Source organism: Seriola dumerili, unplaced genomic scaffold (assembly GCF_002260705.1).
Source record: "Seriola dumerili isolate Sdu_G_001 unplaced genomic scaffold, Sdu_1.0 BDQW01000025.1, whole genome shotgun sequence".
Taxonomy (NCBI): Eukaryota; Metazoa; Chordata; class Actinopteri; order Carangiformes; family Carangidae; genus Seriola; species Seriola dumerili.
In genome coordinates, this window is record NW_019174280.1 from 14,315,427 (window position 1) to 14,333,532 (window position 18,106).

An 18,106-nucleotide genomic window follows, 5' to 3' on the forward strand; every position below is an offset into this window, starting at 1 on the left:
TACATTCCTGCTGACAATGCTCATTATGGTCGAAGACTCCTATTAAGATGTTCTGCATCTTTTTCTACTTTACTTAAACTATAGGAATTGTACCGTCTTTGGTTTGTACTGTGTGCAGACACTGATCCATCAACCAGAGATCAGAATGATTTCTCTCCCGTCAGAGAAAGGAAGAGATCCCAGAGGAAAGTGTTAGAGGGGGAGAGTTTTAGATTGGAGTGCTTGAAAGCCTCTCAGTCCCTCAAGATCCATCACTGTCTAGTCCTTTGTCAATTATGTTTTATTCAGTCATTATGTATCAGGTGCTTTAAGGATACACTTCTGGACAGTAGAGAGTAAGAGAACTCTATTAAAAAGCTGCAATTTGTCAACAGTTGTCTCAGCCTCTAAACTGATCAGCTTTTGAAATTAAGCTTGAGTGACTTCTGACAGTCCATATAATCAGCAATAGCCTGATGAGCTGATGGCAAGCTGATCAAAAATCAAATCCCTTTGCTGGCTGCGCCTGCCAAGACAAAGACAGCCAATTGCCATCAGATGGTCTATTAAAACAGTTACAGTAATGCTCCCTTACCAAATGTCACAACCTCAAGTGCACTTGAAATAACAAAAGTTAGATATAAAAATAATTAATTAGAAATTCATCAGCTAAGCTAAGTAAACTGCAATAATTTATTTTTTGTTTTGTTTAATTTTTTTCATTCCACTTGCCCAAACCTATTAGACATCCAGCAGACATTGAGCAAAGGTAGCATTCATTTGGAGTCGTATTTCTGGCCACATGATAAGTGTGAGTCCGGTATTCCCTCTCTACCAACTCCTGGGGGAAATGTCTGGCTCTTTAGCAGCTAAATGTTCAGCTTTGTTCTCTGGCTAGTTGATAACTTTGTCGGCTGTTTGTTGCTATCGGAAAGTGACGTGACGGGCTGGGGCGAGCTGGTTAGCGTGCTAACTTCAGTAGAAGAAAAGACATGATAGAGATAAGAGTTATTTGCGTTGCTTTCCACTACTGGAGACAGTTTGGTGCTGAACTCATAATGTTTCTTCTAGAAACAGCTATTAATGCTAACGCTGGCTCTTGGAAGGAGTGCATCAACCAAATCAAATCAAACCATTTGTGATAACTAAACTAACCAGTTCAGCAGTAATCAGACAATAGTACTACAGGGGTGAAAATTACAGTAATAAGGTCAAACTCATGGTGGCTCCCACCAGGGCTCTCAGACCCCCAGGACCCACTCGTCTCCGCAGGTGCTCATCTTTCCCGGCATCAGGGAACCTAATCTCCTTCCTCAACCCCTAACCTCCCCCAGGCACATGGAGGTTTGAGAGAATGGACCAGGAATGTGACAGACCCCTCCTTCTTCTCCCTCTTTAATAGTGTTATGGCCCCTTTTGCAATGGTGCAAGTATCTATATACTATCATAAGTAATTTTTACCCTGCAATTAATGATAAAATCTTCTTTAAATAAGTGCCAAGAATGTGTCAGTGAGGTGAGGTTTTTCACTTATGTCTGATGCAAGAATTAAATGTAATCATCTTGGTACCGGATACTTGATACTCCAGCTCTCTGCCTCGCTCCACCTTTACTTAAGTTACCAACATTTGTTTCAAGAAAAGTCCAAGAACAACTGAAATTGTTGTGGAAACAACTGGAATTATCTCACTCCGCTGGCCCTTTTTGAGGAAAAATTAGATTTAAACACCCAGTTGAGATTAAATGACTTGTTGAGATGAACAATTTTTTGAGTGTAGATTTAAGAACAAGTTAGTGGATTCCTGCCAAATCCTAATGTTAAACAGAGCGGTGCATGAGACTGAGGTAAGGGAGATGGATAAGGAGCCAGAGAGAGTAATTGTGAGGAACATTTTTGGTTAAGTTCTCATGAAATACAGCTGGGTAGTGAGTGGGAACCCTTTCTTTTGCCACACAGGGAGGGGAGAAGAGCCACTTTTTGGGGTTGAGCAAGATTTGAGAGCTGTATTTTTATCAGCAACATATTTGGTTTTCAAACACTTCCCTCCATTATTCAGTACAAAGCTTCAACTCAGCCTGAATAAACACAACCATTTGAAAATATATCAAAGATTACATCCTTGTCAACCCAGCCTGATTATTTGATAGTTGACAAGCAGACAAGTACTTTTCTCTTAGACTTTGGCTTTGTAAATGCTCCAAGAGGGGATTCTTTAGATCTCCACTCCCCTATTTTTAAAATCCAGTCTTTACTGGAAGACAAGATGATGCATAACAACAACTGGAATGCCAAATTGCCGGTGCAAATATTTCAGGAATGCAGAGAAAAGTGAAGACAAGTATAACAGATGGTAAAGGCTGGCTAAACATACTCCTCTGGAAGCTGGTGTTGCTGCTCCTCACCCAAATTTAAAAGCACCCTTTTTGTCGTAAAAACAAAGGACTTTAAATGGACAGCTAGCAAGACTGTCAGTAATAGAAACCCACTTATTTGATCTTTTAATTGTAGGCAGTTGCATGCAAGATAATTTTGGCTTTGTGGACCTTCTTCTCCTCAATCCTAAAAGCAGTAAACATGAGCCTCCATTGTTTCAGAAGAAAAATAAAAAGATTGTTACAAAATACTCTAATCTGAGATGTCACAGCGAGTGTTCCTGTCATCATGCGACATCACGTGATGTACGGACATGATCTGAGTGAGAAAAGGCGGAAAGGTTTCTGGACAGACTGTGCAGAGTACAGAATGAAGTGTACCTCGAGGAAACGTGCAAAAGGAAGAGGAAACAGTGATGTCAAGAAATGACTGTTTCCTGTCCGACATTCTTATCCATCCCTCCGGCCCACACAAAACTGGAGGAGTGGTGGGATAGTGGGGAGGGGGCTCGTGAGGAGAGAAGACTCAGGGGGAAAGTGGTGGAGGGGGAGAAGGATAAAAGAGGACTGAAGTGTCGATTTGGGACCAAAAAAAAAAAAATGGATGGTGTGAGAAGAGGAGAAAATAATTGAAAAATGGAGAAGAAAGGAAAAGTACTGAATGAAAAATAATCTCTGATCTTTCACACACTCACAACCCTTGTTTCCCTTTCCTCCAATTATTTCAACATCATCCTATCCCGTTCTTGGAAGAGTAGGAGGCGTTTTCTTCTGTGCTGTCCGATGATGTCATGCACTTCTTTAGAGGCTACAAAAAGCCCTTCTGCCCACGCAGAACCCCAACCCCCCACCCGCCCGACCATTCAAGACCCCTCCTCAAACATTCCTGAACTCAGGCACGTTTTCAAATCTATTGAGATACGTGGGGCGTCACCCCCTCAGACTTGGCCCTGTGTCATATAGACCAGTATAAAGCACTCACTTTATTTACTGTTGTGATGGGAGTCAGTTTTAGTCAAATTACTGTTTAATCAATATAAGAGAAATTATCATATTGCACACTCTGACAGTTTCGTAGTCAGCTAGTTTCAGCTATGTGATGTTTACAGTGAGTGAAATATTAATTTTCATACGTCTGCCCCAGATGTCTCGTGCATCATTTTATACACATTTCCCCAAAGTTCAACCAGACATGTTTGGGGTCTTTGGAAACTCTGGGATCTTACTCAAACTTTGAGCGATTAGTTAATTAATTTGATCAACTGATTTACAGAAAACTAATCATCTAATATTGCTACATAGCCAACATTAGCATTAACACCTCTTTACTTACCAGTCTAGAAAATATGTTGCGAGTTTAGCATCAAACTTCATTCTTTTACTCACCAAGAGCTGTCTCTGGCGGTGGAAAGTAACGCCAATATCAACTCTTCTTTCTATCACGTCTTTTCTTCTACTGAACTTAGCCCCTAACTTAGGGGTTAATCAAATTAGCACTGAGACCAAGAGAGAAGAAAAACATTAGTGTGAATGTAGAGAATTATACTATTGATTTTATTGACAATGAGGGACTAAGGCGTACAGTAGAGGCAGTGTTATCAGGCCGTGGTGATATACAGACACACTTGTTAGCAGCATACATTCAGAGCTGGTTATTGTCTTTTCAAAGGATTTGTTGATTAAAAAAAATGAAAATGCCACCATTGTCTTCCAAGTGCAAGATGAACCATGTAGATTCTTTACAGAAGTATGTCCTACACAGCTCAGTGCAGCCTGAAGCTATGTGTGTGTGCCAAAATTAAAATCTCTCTGTATGTATGGAAGTCCAGGAATGTAACTGATGTGTTGTGTGTGAGTCATATGAAGGAAGTTGGGAGGGAAAAGGAAGCTGTGGACTGACCCAACTCTTACATTCCCTTCGGTCTGACTCACTGTCCATTCAGCTTAATTTACAGTCATATAGTCATTATGTCGCGTAGTATAAAAAAAAAGTGTAAAACCTACCAGATGAGTCACTGCAATAACAGAAAGCTGGCATGTCAGAATGAAATTCTTTGTAAATGACTGTGATCAAGTGAATGAGTATTTCATGACATAGCCATAGGATTGAACTATAACTCTCTGAAACTTAATGATGCATAGATGGAATACAATTATATACTTAGACTAAGTTACAGAGACTAGCGAATAGACTAGAAATGCCAGCCTTGCACAACCTAATTTGTTCCTTGCAAAAGAGAAGCAAGCATTTATCCGTAATGTTATAAAAAGTTATTTCATTATACTGAAACTTTTTCCTAAATAAAATATATCTCATTAGATTTGTGAATATCTTCTGTCCTTCCTCTCCTATCTCTTCTTTTCCTAGTATTGCCAGCAAAAAAAAAACTATGAAGCTTTCTATCCATGGGCAAAGACCTTGGTATTCACACCCCTCTCCATTCAGTGAATCTGAAGAAACTCACAGGAAGTGGGGTCAATGAGAAAATGAGATGATTTGTTTCACCCATGTTTTGTCTGATCATGGGTTCTCTCGTTTACTTGTGTATTGGAAATTTGAGACTAAAAATGACACTTGATTTTTGAGCCTAGACTTGTTGAATACATTTTAAAGCATTCGGGTAAGGGGGCTGCTTCCAGACGGTACTTGATTACTGCTGTTATCACCTATTTGGGAGCCCTCTAAATGGAATTCACACATTCCTCTGGGACAATGCTGAAGTGTGACAGATCTGATTATGCTGGTATTTACCTGAGTATTTATCTGCATTCCTTCTAGTCCCCCCCCTCTCCCAGACAAAAGCTGAATTAAATGTGTCTGTATTTGGAGTAATTGAGAGGGGCCTATTAACATTCAAAGGGGGCAGGCGACAACTCGATGGCATCCATGGTTTGGGTTGAGGCCCTGGGTATGAACTTTGCCTCCAACAAGGACATGTTTGTAGTGTTTTTTTGAAAAAGTGCAGTGAAGAGAGTTTTTTTTTATTTTATCAATTGTGCCTTAAAGAGAAAAAAAAATCACACATTTTCAATTAGGAACAAATAGAGAAAGTTTTGTGTCCAAACTAAATCCTGAAATTCCCTCTGGTTTGCCTTTGTCAACATTTCTCTACATGACTAGTTACTTGAGCCATGAGATAAGGGGGGAGCCTGGTTGCCTCCTGAAAAAGGGGAGTAGAGGGGGGAACGGTGGAGTGGGTGCATTAGACTGGTTTCCAGATGCTTTAAAGAAAAAAAGTGTGTGAGAACATGTCTTTTGAGGACACATATGGTTACTAAGGCCACAGAGCCTTAAGTTATCAAGGCCCCCCTAACCCCTGAGCCCCCACCCCAAAGAATCAATGTGTATGAGGTTGCGTGAGTAACACGGTGGGGGGTGGGGGGGTTATATGGAGCTTTTGCATGTACAATAGTGGACAACAAATGCTTCCTTGAGAGATCACATGATGAGCTCTAGTCATCCGCTGAGTGGATGGACGCTAAGTTCTGAGAGGGGGCGAGTGGATGAGGAAGAGGAGGAGAGGGAAGGAGAGTGGGGGGTGGGGATGGAGTGGGGGGGTGAAAGGGCGCTCATTCAGAACAGCTGAAGAAAGGAGAGGGAGGTGGGAGGAGGAGGGAGGCAGGGGTGGTCCTAACATGACATGTGTGTCAGTCTGTTGAAATGTGTGTGGAGCCCTCCTTTCTGTTCACACTGACTGAGAAGCGCTGGAAGAGAGAGAGCGAGAGAGAAAGACACACAACTGTAGGAGTTAAGACGGAGTCAACTCAAAGAAACAAATCTCAGATTTAATCTGTGTGTGCAGACAAGTGAAGGGAAACAATACAAAGCCTAAACAAAATACATTTCACTCATATTTTTTCACTTATCTTAGATTTTTTGCATCTTTTTTATTTTTGTAATTTTTTGGTGAAAGGATTTTTGGACTTTTACCAATGCTTGGAACAATTACTCTAACAGGTAAAAGGCTTCATTTACCATTTTAATAATATAGGGATGTTATTTATTACAACATATATGCAACTTTGTGGCTACTTTTGTGGGCTTGTATCAAAGTTAAGTTAAAACATAGACTTTCCATCATTTTTGTGACTTTGAGTGATTTATTTAGAATATATTGAAAACTTAAGCAAGTGGTTTCTCTATGCATGAGTGAGAGCAGCCGAAGGCATTGTTGTCCTGAGGGTGTGGTTAGTTAGCATTGTGGTTTGTAGATGTCCCGGCACGAGCGAGTGATTTCAGTGGTGAGATGTCTTTGTTTTGACCACCACAGAGCCTTGTCGTGTAAAAAGTCAAATCATGCTTAACTTTTGTAGTTTTCACATTTCATGAAGTTTCAACTCTAATTTAATTACAATTTCTCGTCTGTAATCATCAAGTGTTCATTCATCATTTGTGTACATCACCAGTGGTTTGGTGGGATGTGCCAGAGCAAGTCCAGCTTTTTACAAGACATCCCCTTTTACAGTTACGCTGTAGAAAAGACTTGTTTATCCACTGTACTAACAAATACCATTCACAGTGCTGTAACCACTGTCTCTGCCCAAAACCAACTGCTGACTGCCCTGAACTCTGGGGTATACATCCCATTCAACTGCCAAACTTTTTGGTGGGAAAAGAATTTCACACAGTGACAGCTGCCAGATGGAAATATATGAAGATGCATTCACAGACATATTTTCAGAGCCTGCTTTTAGCTCATGTCACCATCCAAGTCAGCTAAAGTCAGCATTCTGTCATGTGAAGTATTTCATTAGGGTAGAGTGGGATCCTAATTCCCAGTGGGGTTATTCAGCTTAGCCGCGGAGGATAGGGAGGGAGGAGAGAGGGGCGTATGGAATTAATTACATGCCAAGACCGATTCTTCTTCAGGCCTCATAACTGGGAGTGATGGTTGAAATGGAGCAGGGTTTGAATGTTTTGCTTCACTGTGACCTCAGGTACATGACTGGAATGCCAGAGCGTTGATATTGATAGATAACATTTGTGTTTTCTATATTTTGCTGTGATCTAATACAGCATACAGTTACATCAGACCTCGACTTGATGTTAATTAGATTACAGAGAGTTATTTTCCTAAAGTGGGTGTTATTCGTGCCTTCACTGTTGATGTGTAGGGTCCCCTGGAGCCACGGAGCCACTTTGACCACACCTTTGATACAGAGAGGGGGTGCTAGAAGAGGTCCTGTTGGGGGAGGGTGCTGGGGTGTCTCCTTGCCCTCTTTTTTTTAACTGACTTCTTTTGTTTATATGGCCTCTGCTCCAGACTAACAGTAATTATAACAAGGATTTGCATATATTTAGCAAAGTTTGGATATTGTGTCCAGAAAGAATAGCTGCCATTGACTCAACTGCACCCCCCCCCCCCCCCCAAGACCCCCTTTAACAAGACACAAATCCATAGTAGTGGTGAAATAGCCACAACAGAAACGTTATCTGATCTCACTGGAGACTGGGGTAAATTTACAACAATTGTTTTTCTGGCCGCAGCTATGATATTTAATATGGGATCATCACCTTACCACATGCTCACACATAAACAAAGCCTGTCCACAACGGAGAGAAGCATTTCAGCCACAAATGTGTGTGTCTGAGATATGCAACACCCTTTAAAGTGAGTTAGGGCTTTAGCCTCAAGGCAGCAACCCCCCTCATCCCCTTCAGGCCTGTCCCTTCATCTCCTAAGTGTCCCTTATACTCACCCCCTGTAGCCTCACCCCTCGCACTCGCATTCTTTCTGGTACAGTCGTTATTCAAAACACCCCCCCCCTCTCCCTCTCCTCGCATTTACTCCTTCTCCACCCCACCCCCCCAAAACCAAATCAGTGTAAGGATGTTAACAGTTGTGTGCCTGTTAAAAAAAAAAAAAAAGCTGGGCCGGAAAACAAAGATCAAAAAGACGAGAGAAATGCCAGTAGTCTGTTAAATCAACATGGTTCCTCTTTTATTATCCATGTAGATACACATGGCTATGGCTGGCTAACAGACTGACCTCCTCCTAGATACACACACACACACACACACACACACACACACACACACACACACACATCTTCACACAAAAACTCTTCAATGCACCGGAACTTTATTGAGAACAGCTTAGAGGAACGGGTGTAATTATGTACACTGACACACATTTACTACTTAGGCAAAGTTGAATTTGTGTCAGCCAATTAAAAGCGTAGGTTGCATATTAGATAAACGCTTGCTTGACTTCTGTTTCTGTATATGATGTTTGTGGTCTTTCGAGTTCTGACTTGCTCACTTAACGGTGTGATTGGACCGTGAGTACAGGGAAAATAACACATATGTGAGACAGACCCCACTACCATGTGACATCTTATAAATTGCCCAAGCTCCTTCTTTATTCATGTTTACATCAGTTTGGTAAAGTAAGCCAACTCTAAACTGCACCATGTCTTGATAATAAGAAAGTTGACCACACCCCTTCTTTTATTTTCAGAGGCCAGAGAGGGTTAGAAGGCTATTGTGTTTGCATGAGTGTGTGCCTCGGGAAGGGGGTGGGTCCCCATCCATCCTGCTGTGGTGGAATTTGGGTCAAGGGGATTGGGACTTATTTTAAGGAGGGGTAGCAGAGGCCTGTATTGTTTGGTTTGAATCCTATATGGCCGCAGACGAGACGCAGCTTAACCAAAAAACAAATAAACATTCTTGAAGTGCCCTCGCATTTAAATTCAGATTATGTTTACAGCACCCTAAAATAATTCCCCCAAACATAGCATGAGCAGCATAGCTCACATTCCTCTCAAGTCACATCTATACATAAGATATGGGCGTGCCCCTGCTAACATCATTAGTGTATCAAAGCATCTCTTTATTTTAGCACACAGATTTAGCATGTAGTGCAACAGTGCAAAGAGGTTTTACCTAATTACAGGTAAGCTGTTAAATATCAGGTTTTCTATTTTAAAGCTAAAACATTTCAGGAATGAAGTGAAGCGTTGTGTCTATAATTTAGGAAGAGGATGTGGACAGATGTGGGCGCACAGTTTTACATTTTTGTGTGTGAGGCAAGAACCCGTCTTTCTCAGATATGGAGAGATTTACAATCTGAATCCAATTTTCATAGAAGACAGCATATTAAAAAGAGGAATTGGAATCAAATGCCTTGTTTTTTATACTTTATATTTTTGTGTGTATTTGTCTTGATTTAAAAAGTAAGTCGAACTATTTTATAGTCGGTAGCTGTATAGTATTTTGATGTGTGACTGACAGATGCAAATAATAGTGAGCTGTTCCCAGTGTGATTCCCACAGTGTGCGTGGTTTCTGGCAGTGCGTATGCATCTTTGAGTTCCCCTGTGTGTGTAATCAGGTAAGCTGATATCTAAGCATTAAAAGTCCTGGGAATTTGTTTTGAGAGTCCAGGGGTATCAGATGTGAGGTTTCCCAGACTGTAGTGAGATCTGAGTAGGAAAGAAAGAAAAAAACAGAAGGAAAGCTTCAGACACTGGCAGGTCGTCATCCCCCTACGCCTTCCTCTGTCAAAACACAGATAGTAGACATGGATGTGTGTGTCGGTTGTGTAGTTTATGTCTGTTATCTCAACTGTTATTTATCTTTTATTTGTATGACTACTAATGGATTTCTCACAATAATGTCATAAGTGTTTCAGTTTGACTGTCGAAAGAAACTAAAAGTGGGTCACACAAGGCACCCCTTGTGAGGTTGTGTTGTAGGTCTGCACATATTGTGTTTTGGGACAATAATCCACAAATTGCCAATAGCATTACTCTCACTGTGCAACATTTTCTCCCTTTGGGGGATTTCTTTTTTATTTGTGTCAATGCCAAAACTTTTATTTCTTTGGCATGGTCACATAGCACAGGTTTAGTGGGACCAAATTACAATCTGATTGCAATTATTGGTCATGTGCTTGATGAAATCATCTCACAGCATCGGGATCTCAGCAAATACTTTCTGTACAGCATCTCTAAGTATCTGCAGATGGCAAAGAGACTTTCATTCATGATGTAAAAATCTCATTTGTTTTTAATGTAGTTTCTCCTCAGAGTAATGCCATTTGATTAAACACAGAGTGGTTTATGCTGTTTGAGCTGATTTCCTCATCATTACCTGAATTTGTTGAATTAAATGTTACATAATGCACAGCACAGCATTTTTACATGAATATCATGGGAATATTGTAAGTGAGCTTCCTGTAGCAGAGTATGAGCTGTATAGGGAAGTAGTAGAGCTTAAGTGATGAATTTGATCAGTATCATACTGACAGCTCTTTCTTTTCTTGTCATTTCAGTTGGCCAGCCAGATGGTGTATCTGTGGCTCAGAAGGAGGAGGCTCCTGAGACTATGGGCACCATCCAGGATGAAGTAGCTCCTCAAGTGAACGGGGAGAAAGTGGAGAAAGAGTCTCCTGATGCCAATGACATCTCCGCTGTGGAGGAGAAGGCAGCGGAGGAGAAACCTGACGATGCCAGTGAAGTGGGTTTCAAGAAGATCTTCCGCTTTGTGGGCTTTAAGTTCACTCTGAAGAAGGACAAGAGTGAGGAGAAAGAGCCCGTGAAGCTACTGACAGTCAAAGATAAAGAAGGAGAGGAGGTTAGTGGGACTGAGGAACCTACAAAGAAGGAGGAGGCTGCTGAGGAGAAGAACACGGCTGAAGAAAAGGAGGCTGACACAGAGGCAGCTACTGCTGAGACAGAAGTCACTAAAGATGAGACTGACAAAGCTGAAGCCACTGATGCCCCAGCTGAAGGCACTGCTGCTGAAGCTACTGATGAAGCAGTAAAGGAGGAAGGAGCTGAGAAGGAAGAAGAGGCCACTCCACCTTCCCAGGAGACCACCCTGTCCCCCTTCAGAAAGCTCTTTAGTGGAGGACTCTTCTCTAACCTACGAAAGAAGGCCAGCATCAAGAAGACAAAAGAGGAGGAGGACAAGGAGGCAGCTGTCGAGGAGGAGACAGCTAAGACAGAGGAAACTGCTGCTGCAGTGGACGAAAAGGAGGAGAAGGCTGAGGCAGAGCAAGAAACCAAGGAGGAGGCGCCAGCAACTCCTGAGGAAGAGAAATCAGAGCCCAAGGAGGAGGCACCAGTTGCTCCTGAGGAAGAAAAATCAGAGACCACACCAGAGCCCAATGTCACTGTTGAAACCCCTGCTCCTGCGGCAGCTACTACTGATGAGACCAAACAAGAAGAGGAAAAAGCAGAAGGTGGTGCAGAAGAGGAGAAGGCTCCAGCGGAGGTGACTTCTGAGGCTGAGCTGCTATCATCACAGGAGAAGGCAAAGCCCCAGGGAAGCCCCCTGAAGAAGCTCTTCACTGGAGCTGGCTTAAAGAAGCTGTCAACTAAGAAGCAGAAGAACAAGAAAGATGCCGAGAGCAAACTGACTGAGTCTGGGGAGCAGGCAGCCAAGCAACTGCAGTCCTCCACTGAGTTAACAGAGGCTCCTAAAGCTGACAGTGGGCCCTCATCTCCAGAGGAATCAGGAGAGCATGTTATTGCTGTGGAGGTCACTCAGAATGGGTCTAGCCAAGAGACTGAGGGTGAAGTTGCCTCTGATGGAGAGAAGAAAAAAGAGGGAATCATTGCCTGGTCCTCCTTCAAGAAACTAGTTACACCCAAGAAGATTGTGAAAAGGTCTTCTGAGAGCGAAGATGAAGCCACAGGTGAAAAACCAGCAAAGCCTCTGCCCTCTTCTGAGAGTGCTGCATTAGCAGATAAGAGTGTTGAGGAAGATGCTGAGGAGGAAAAGCCAACCGAGGAAGAGCCAAAGACTGAAAACACAGAGAAACTGGTCAGCAGCACCGAGGAGCCCAAAAGGAAAATGGACACCTCTGTCTCCTGGGAGGCCCTAATGTGTATGGGTGGACCCAAAAAGAAGACAAGGAGGACCTCTGATTCCGATGATGATGAGACCAAGATTGAAGAGGAAGCTGCAGCAGCAGCAGCAGCATCAGCATCAGTAGAAGGGGAACAGGAGAGCAAAACTGAGGCTGCCATTGTCACTTCCCAAAACACAGAGAGTGAGGGAGAAGTTGTTTCCTCCCCTGAACCTTTAAACAGCCCTCCTGAGAGAGAATCCACCTGGGACACGCTGAAACGCATGGTTATGTCAAAGAATAAGGCCAAAGCTGAGGAAAAGCCAGAGGAGAGTGCAGAGCAGGTCCAGTCAGACAGTGAAGCACCAAAGGATGAGTCATCTTTCTCTTTGAGGAAGTTCTTCCCTGGACGCAGGAAGAAGAAGGCTGAAAAACAAGCCTCCACTGAAATGGGCTCAGGTGAGGAGGACTCTGACACCCCGGCTGTGGTTCCTATGTCCGAGTATGACGAGCAAGTTGAGGCCGAACAGGAAGCACCGGCAGAACCAGCTGCAGTCCAGATTAAAGTGTCCACTGAAGATAGGTCCCCGTCGTGGATTCCAGCCACCGTCGAAGACATTGATGATAAAAACAATCAGTTGAGTGACATCCCAGAGGAGGCAGAGAATGCTGCCACGCCTAGGTCTGTTGACACTGACATTGCAGAGGATGAAACTGAGGACCAAGCTATGCTGCCTCCTAAAGCTCCAGGTCGCATGGGGCGCAGGCTGTCCACAGCTGAAGAGAAGCCTGTCACTCTGGCTCTAGCTGCAGAAACCACCCCTGTTCCTCAAGGACCTAAGTCGGGAACCGCCCAGGAGGTAGTGGGGGCTATTGAGGCCCAAATCAGTGAAATCCTAGCCCAGACATCTGTGACTGTTGAAGATGTACAAGTAGAGGTAGCTACTGAAAGTACTGAGTATGAACCACCAACTGAGACTGCAGAGTCTAAGGAAAATACCATTCTGGAGCCACATGCTCAAGATGAGGCCATGGCTATCTGCACTGGCTTAGGCACCAAGGAGATTGCCAAAGTAGCTCTGGAGAAGCCTGTGGTCCCCCTTGTAGAGTGTGTGGCTGTGGTCCGTGATTCTCTGAGCACAGAGGTGGTAATAGACGAGAAGCCAGCAAGTACAGAGAAAGCCACTCTTGCAGCAGATGAAGTGATCATGGCCCAAGCCCAGGAGGTAGAAACCATTGACCTTGAACCTGTTGTTGAAAATTCACAGAGTGAAGCGACAGATATTGAAGCTGCCACTGAGAGCTATGAACCTGAGCTGGAGAAGGTTGGAGTCATCAACACTGTTCTAGAGGAGACTGAGGTCATTCAGGCCACCTCCGTGAGCGAGAACTCCCCTAAATCTGTAGTAGTCAATCCCATTACACCAACATCTGAAATTCCTGTCTGCACCCAGAGCGTAGAGGTCTCTGAGCCAATTGTTGAGACCAAGGAAGTGAAAATCGACACAGAGCAACTTGCTGCCACTGAAGAAAACACACCCATAAAAGAGGTCGCTCAGGTTATGACTGAAGAGATATCTTCTACTATTGGTGAAACTGCAAAGATCACCATCACAAACGAGACTGAGCCAGTCATTCCTGTAGTCATACCAAGTGAGGAGGCTCCTGTTATCACAGAAACAGTGGTCATTGTCACCTCACTCAGTACCGAGTCTGACCAAGTGGCAATCTCAGATGAGGTGGTCGTGAAAGACGCAGTGGCGTCGGAGGCAGTCTGTGATAAACCAGTCCAGGTGGAAGAAGCCAAGGAAGAGGGTACGGTTGTGGAAACTGTGGAGGCCACTATCGTTCAAACAGCAGAGTCAGAGATCAGTGTAGTCCCCGAGCAGGCCACCGAGAAGATTGAAGATATCAAGGAGGATGTGCATCAGGCCAGTGAGATTGAGGCACAGAGCAGGGTCATTGCCCAGGCTGTCATTCAGGATGCAATGGAAAAAGTTTCAGAAGACAAGCCTGAACCTAAAAAGCCCGCCAGCCCAACAGCCACCACCCCAACACCAGTCCAGGCAATAGCAACAACAGAGGAAGAGATTGAGATCACACCAGTGGCCCCTGTTATCACTGAAACCCCTGTCCCTGTCATCTGTGAAAAACCAGCACCAAAGTCTCCTCAGCCACTTCATGTTGCCATGGAGGTTACTGACACCATCCAAATAGAGGTGATAGAGAGCACTGATGCCTCTGTCGGGGAGGAGGAGAAGAAACCAGAGGAAGAGTTGAGGCAAGCTGTGGAGGTAAAAGTAAGTGAAGAAATTGTTGTAGTGGAAGAAGTCGTAGAAATAAAGGCAGAGAGTCAGATTGGTGAAGAGCTTGAACAGGTCAAGGAGAAACAGAGCAAAGAAGAAGAAGCAGTTCAGGAACCAGATATAAAAGAAGCAGCTGAGGAAGTGAAACCACAATCAGAGGAAACTACACCAGAGGCCCCTTCAGAGGGAGAGAAAGTGCTTGCGATCCACATGCCAGTACAGGTGATCCTGCAGACAGCGGAGGTGGTTGAGGAATCAGTGGCAGAAGAGGCTGCGGAAGAGTTTGACAGCAACGGTCCCGTGACTGAAGACACCAGCGTAAAAGCCGAGAGCCCCGCAAGTGCAAGCAAACTCTCAACACTGTCAGAAGAAGCTCCAGTGACAGCTTCAGGAGAAGTGTCCGATCCCAGCAAAGTCACAGAGGCAGCAGCCAGCCAGCCAGAGACAGAGACAGAGAAACCGCCGTCAGGAAAGTGCGCAGAGGTGATGGCGCAGGTGATCGAAGTGATTGAGGAAGCGGTGAAGGAGATCGAGCCTGTGTCCACAGAGATCACAGCAGCATCATGAGCAGGTGAGACTGAACTTACAACTCTGATATATGTTTGAATTGTCATGACAACTGTTTAAATGGTAATAGATCAAAATGCAGGTGATATTTAGTTTTTCAGTATTACACGAGGTATTACATTATAACATTTCCATCACTATGAAATAGTGAAAAAAGTTAGTTATTTTCAAAATTCCTTTGTAGGCCTATCGTACAATCTTCTCATAGTGGCTTTTTTGAAACATCAATGGGCCCTACTTTTATTAGGCAGAAGGGGAGGGGATTTGCCCACTGACCAGATGAAAAAGCTTTTGTTCGGGCTACGAGTAACCAGGGGACCTTTGATATCAAAGCAGGAATGCCGCCATTGACCCCTTCTTTGTAGGCCAGGGTCTTAAAGGGAAGCGGTGTGTGAGGGGCAGATGAACTTGTGCTGAAAGACTGATTATGATTCCTCCACTCCCTCCTCCTGTTTTCCTTCTATCACAGGCTCAGTATGGAGTCAAGAAACCATGTCGGAGTACGCATTTGTTAGGTTCAGTTACAAAGCTTCAAAGAGCTCAAGTTGGGGTGTTTTTTTCAGTTGCTTTGATTGAATTATAGTTTCAGTATGTGCAAAGGGGCAGCAATTTGTAACGTGCAATGATGTTTTAGTGACAGTGTCTGAAGTTGTCTGATATAAGCGGTGAAGAGGAGGAAGAAACTGGGCGTAGTTCACTTTCATATTTATTAAAGCAGACATGCAGCTCTGCAGCAGAGGAGAGTCTGGAGAGGAATAGAAATGGGAGAGAAGCTTAGTGAGTTACAGCAGCTTATAAGCAGCAGTGGTACAGCAGCGCTCTCGCAGTAAGTGTGACCTGAATCATCCAATAAACCTTGAGGGGCATAAAAGGACAAATGAAAAAAGAACGTTAGGTAAAATCGAACATTAAAATAGAAAACCAAAAACTAAAAGTATGGGATACGAGATAAAGAATACCGTAGTTTATATGTACAGTATATAAATAACTTTTCATGTTATGTGCTATTTATCTCTCTGGATTTACTGACACTGCTATATACAATACACAGTACATATGACACACAGTTATAGTATGAACTGAAAACAGCCAGGACAAGGTTGTTTGTAGCACGTTAGGAAAAAGGTGCATGGTGCATTACATAATATAGTTGCTGAATTCACTGTCACAGTGCACAACTGAATGCAGTGAGTGTATATATTATTTCTTATGTGGTTAGAAAAAACACATAAGAAATAATATACACTCACAAAAACCTCAGGCTCAAAATTGGGATCCACATCAAAAAGAAATCAATTTTAGGTGGAACCAAAGACATGGAAATAGAGATTGGCAGAGATTGTATTACATTGATATGCAGATGCAGGTTTTTTTTTTCTTGTTCCTAATAACTGTTTTGTTCCCTCTCCACCACAGCTGACGATACAAGACTAATGCCTGGGAGACACACTGTCTGGACCAGGAAGAGAAAAAGAGAGAGAGAAAGAGAAAGAAGGTGGCTGCTCTGTGGTAACACGCTGAGACTGGGCCCCGCCCAGAGAGACTGAGTGACGGAGTGACACCTCTGCCATTCTCTCCACCTCCCCTTCCACCTGTACCCCAACCCCATCCCGCAGCCCTCCCCGTCACAACAACGTGACGACCCCGCCGACACATCCTCACCCACCCACTGACTCTCTCACGCACACTCACGCATGTCCTTTGCCTCAGAAGCATCCCATCTGGCTTCTTATCGGTGTGATGTATGTTCAATGTCTCAGTGACTTTCCATTGCCCTTGCTGCATAAGGCAAGAGTCTGCAAAACCTGGTCGAGTGTGTATCTGTGCATGTGTGTGTGTGTGTGTGTGTGTGTGTGCGCGTGTGTTTGTATGTGTATAGTAGCGAGAGTGAGATGGTGTCAGAAGGTGAAGAGATGGAGGATTATTATCTTGTATATTGTATTTATAACTTGAGTATTCTTTCATTCACCCCTAAGTCTTTATTTTTTCATTTTTTTTGTCCCATTTTGTTATTGTATGGACATTGTTTCCTGTTCTTAAAATTCCCATATTAAGCTGTGAAACATTAGGTATTCTTTTGAGCAACATTATGACAGTGACTTTGAAGGGTGATACAAACATCCAAAAAAAATAAGGTTCAGTAAAATTTACCAAAACAAATGTGAAACTGCTGCATAAAAGTGCCTTGTGTGTCACAGCTTTAACTGTCATATTCGTAAGATTATTTCAAGCATCTGTAGCAATTATAATTAAACCATGGTACAAGTGTGATTCCACTGACAGTAAGTGATAAGACTGACGGCAGAAATGAAAACAGGAAGGCAGAGAGTGTGATAATACCTACCAGAAATGCACCACGTGTTTTGACTTTTGTCACAATGTGTTCTTCACTCTGCACCCCGGCAAAAATACTTAATAAGCTTCATGTAGATAAGAAACAAACAATCACTGCCTGATTCACTGTGAAAAAGACATTGTTACGCATTGTTTCACGTAATAATACAATAAAATATTATTATAACACCCTCATTTGATCATGTGGCAGAGGTATTTGGTAAACAGTAACGTGCAAATTTTGACACTGGAAGAGTCATACTGGGTAGACAAGTGCATGTAAGAAACACTTACAAAGCATCTCATGTTCACAGTGTTTAATGGCCTTGTTACTGTGTGACATATGTATCATTGGTGTGTGTGGTAGTTTTATTGAGGTTAAATACCTTCCTTGCTACACTTAATTTATATTTCTTTATGAAAAGACTGTATGTTGACACCCTCTGCTGCCTATGAAAAGTAGTACACCCTTTAGTCTTTAGTCATTTGTGTCATTTTGACTTCAACTGTGTGTGTTAATAAGGGTGATAAAAGTATGAAAACTGTCTTTGTTCTGTTCAGTCTTATGCTAGACCTGCACTATTTTGTGTTCTTCACCAAGCATGATAGCTCAGGTCCATTAAACTGGCACCAGACTCACTTGGTTGAGGATTTAGAGAGGCACAAACTGCATGGTACCGCAAATAACAACAAAAGCTCATTTTACTCTTAATTTAAAAGCCAAATTGAGTTAGGATAAATCAGGGAGTCA

General features: G+C 43.1%; 1 protein-coding gene across 2 annotated transcripts in view; it reads left to right on the forward strand.

Moving 5' to 3' along the window:
• akap12 (A-kinase anchoring protein 12) overlaps nucleotides 1–17,550 on the forward strand; it is a 43,699-nt gene extending 26,149 nt beyond the window's left edge. Inside the window, exons 1-3 of one of the 2 annotated variants that reach the window (XM_022768730.1) lie at nucleotides 6,064–6,310; nucleotides 10,628–15,025; nucleotides 16,438–17,550. In XM_022768730.1, the coding sequence (XP_022624451.1) occupies nucleotides 6,286–6,310; nucleotides 10,628–15,021 (4,419 nt within the window). In that variant the 5' untranslated portion in view covers nucleotides 6,064–6,285 and the 3' untranslated portion in view covers nucleotides 15,022–15,025; nucleotides 16,438–17,550. Of the gene's footprint in view, nucleotides 1–6,063; nucleotides 6,311–10,627; nucleotides 15,026–16,437 lie in introns of those variants that run through there. The other variant, XM_022768721.1, reaches the window with a different exon arrangement.
• The last annotated feature ends 556 nt before the right edge of the window (nucleotides 17,551–18,106 follow it).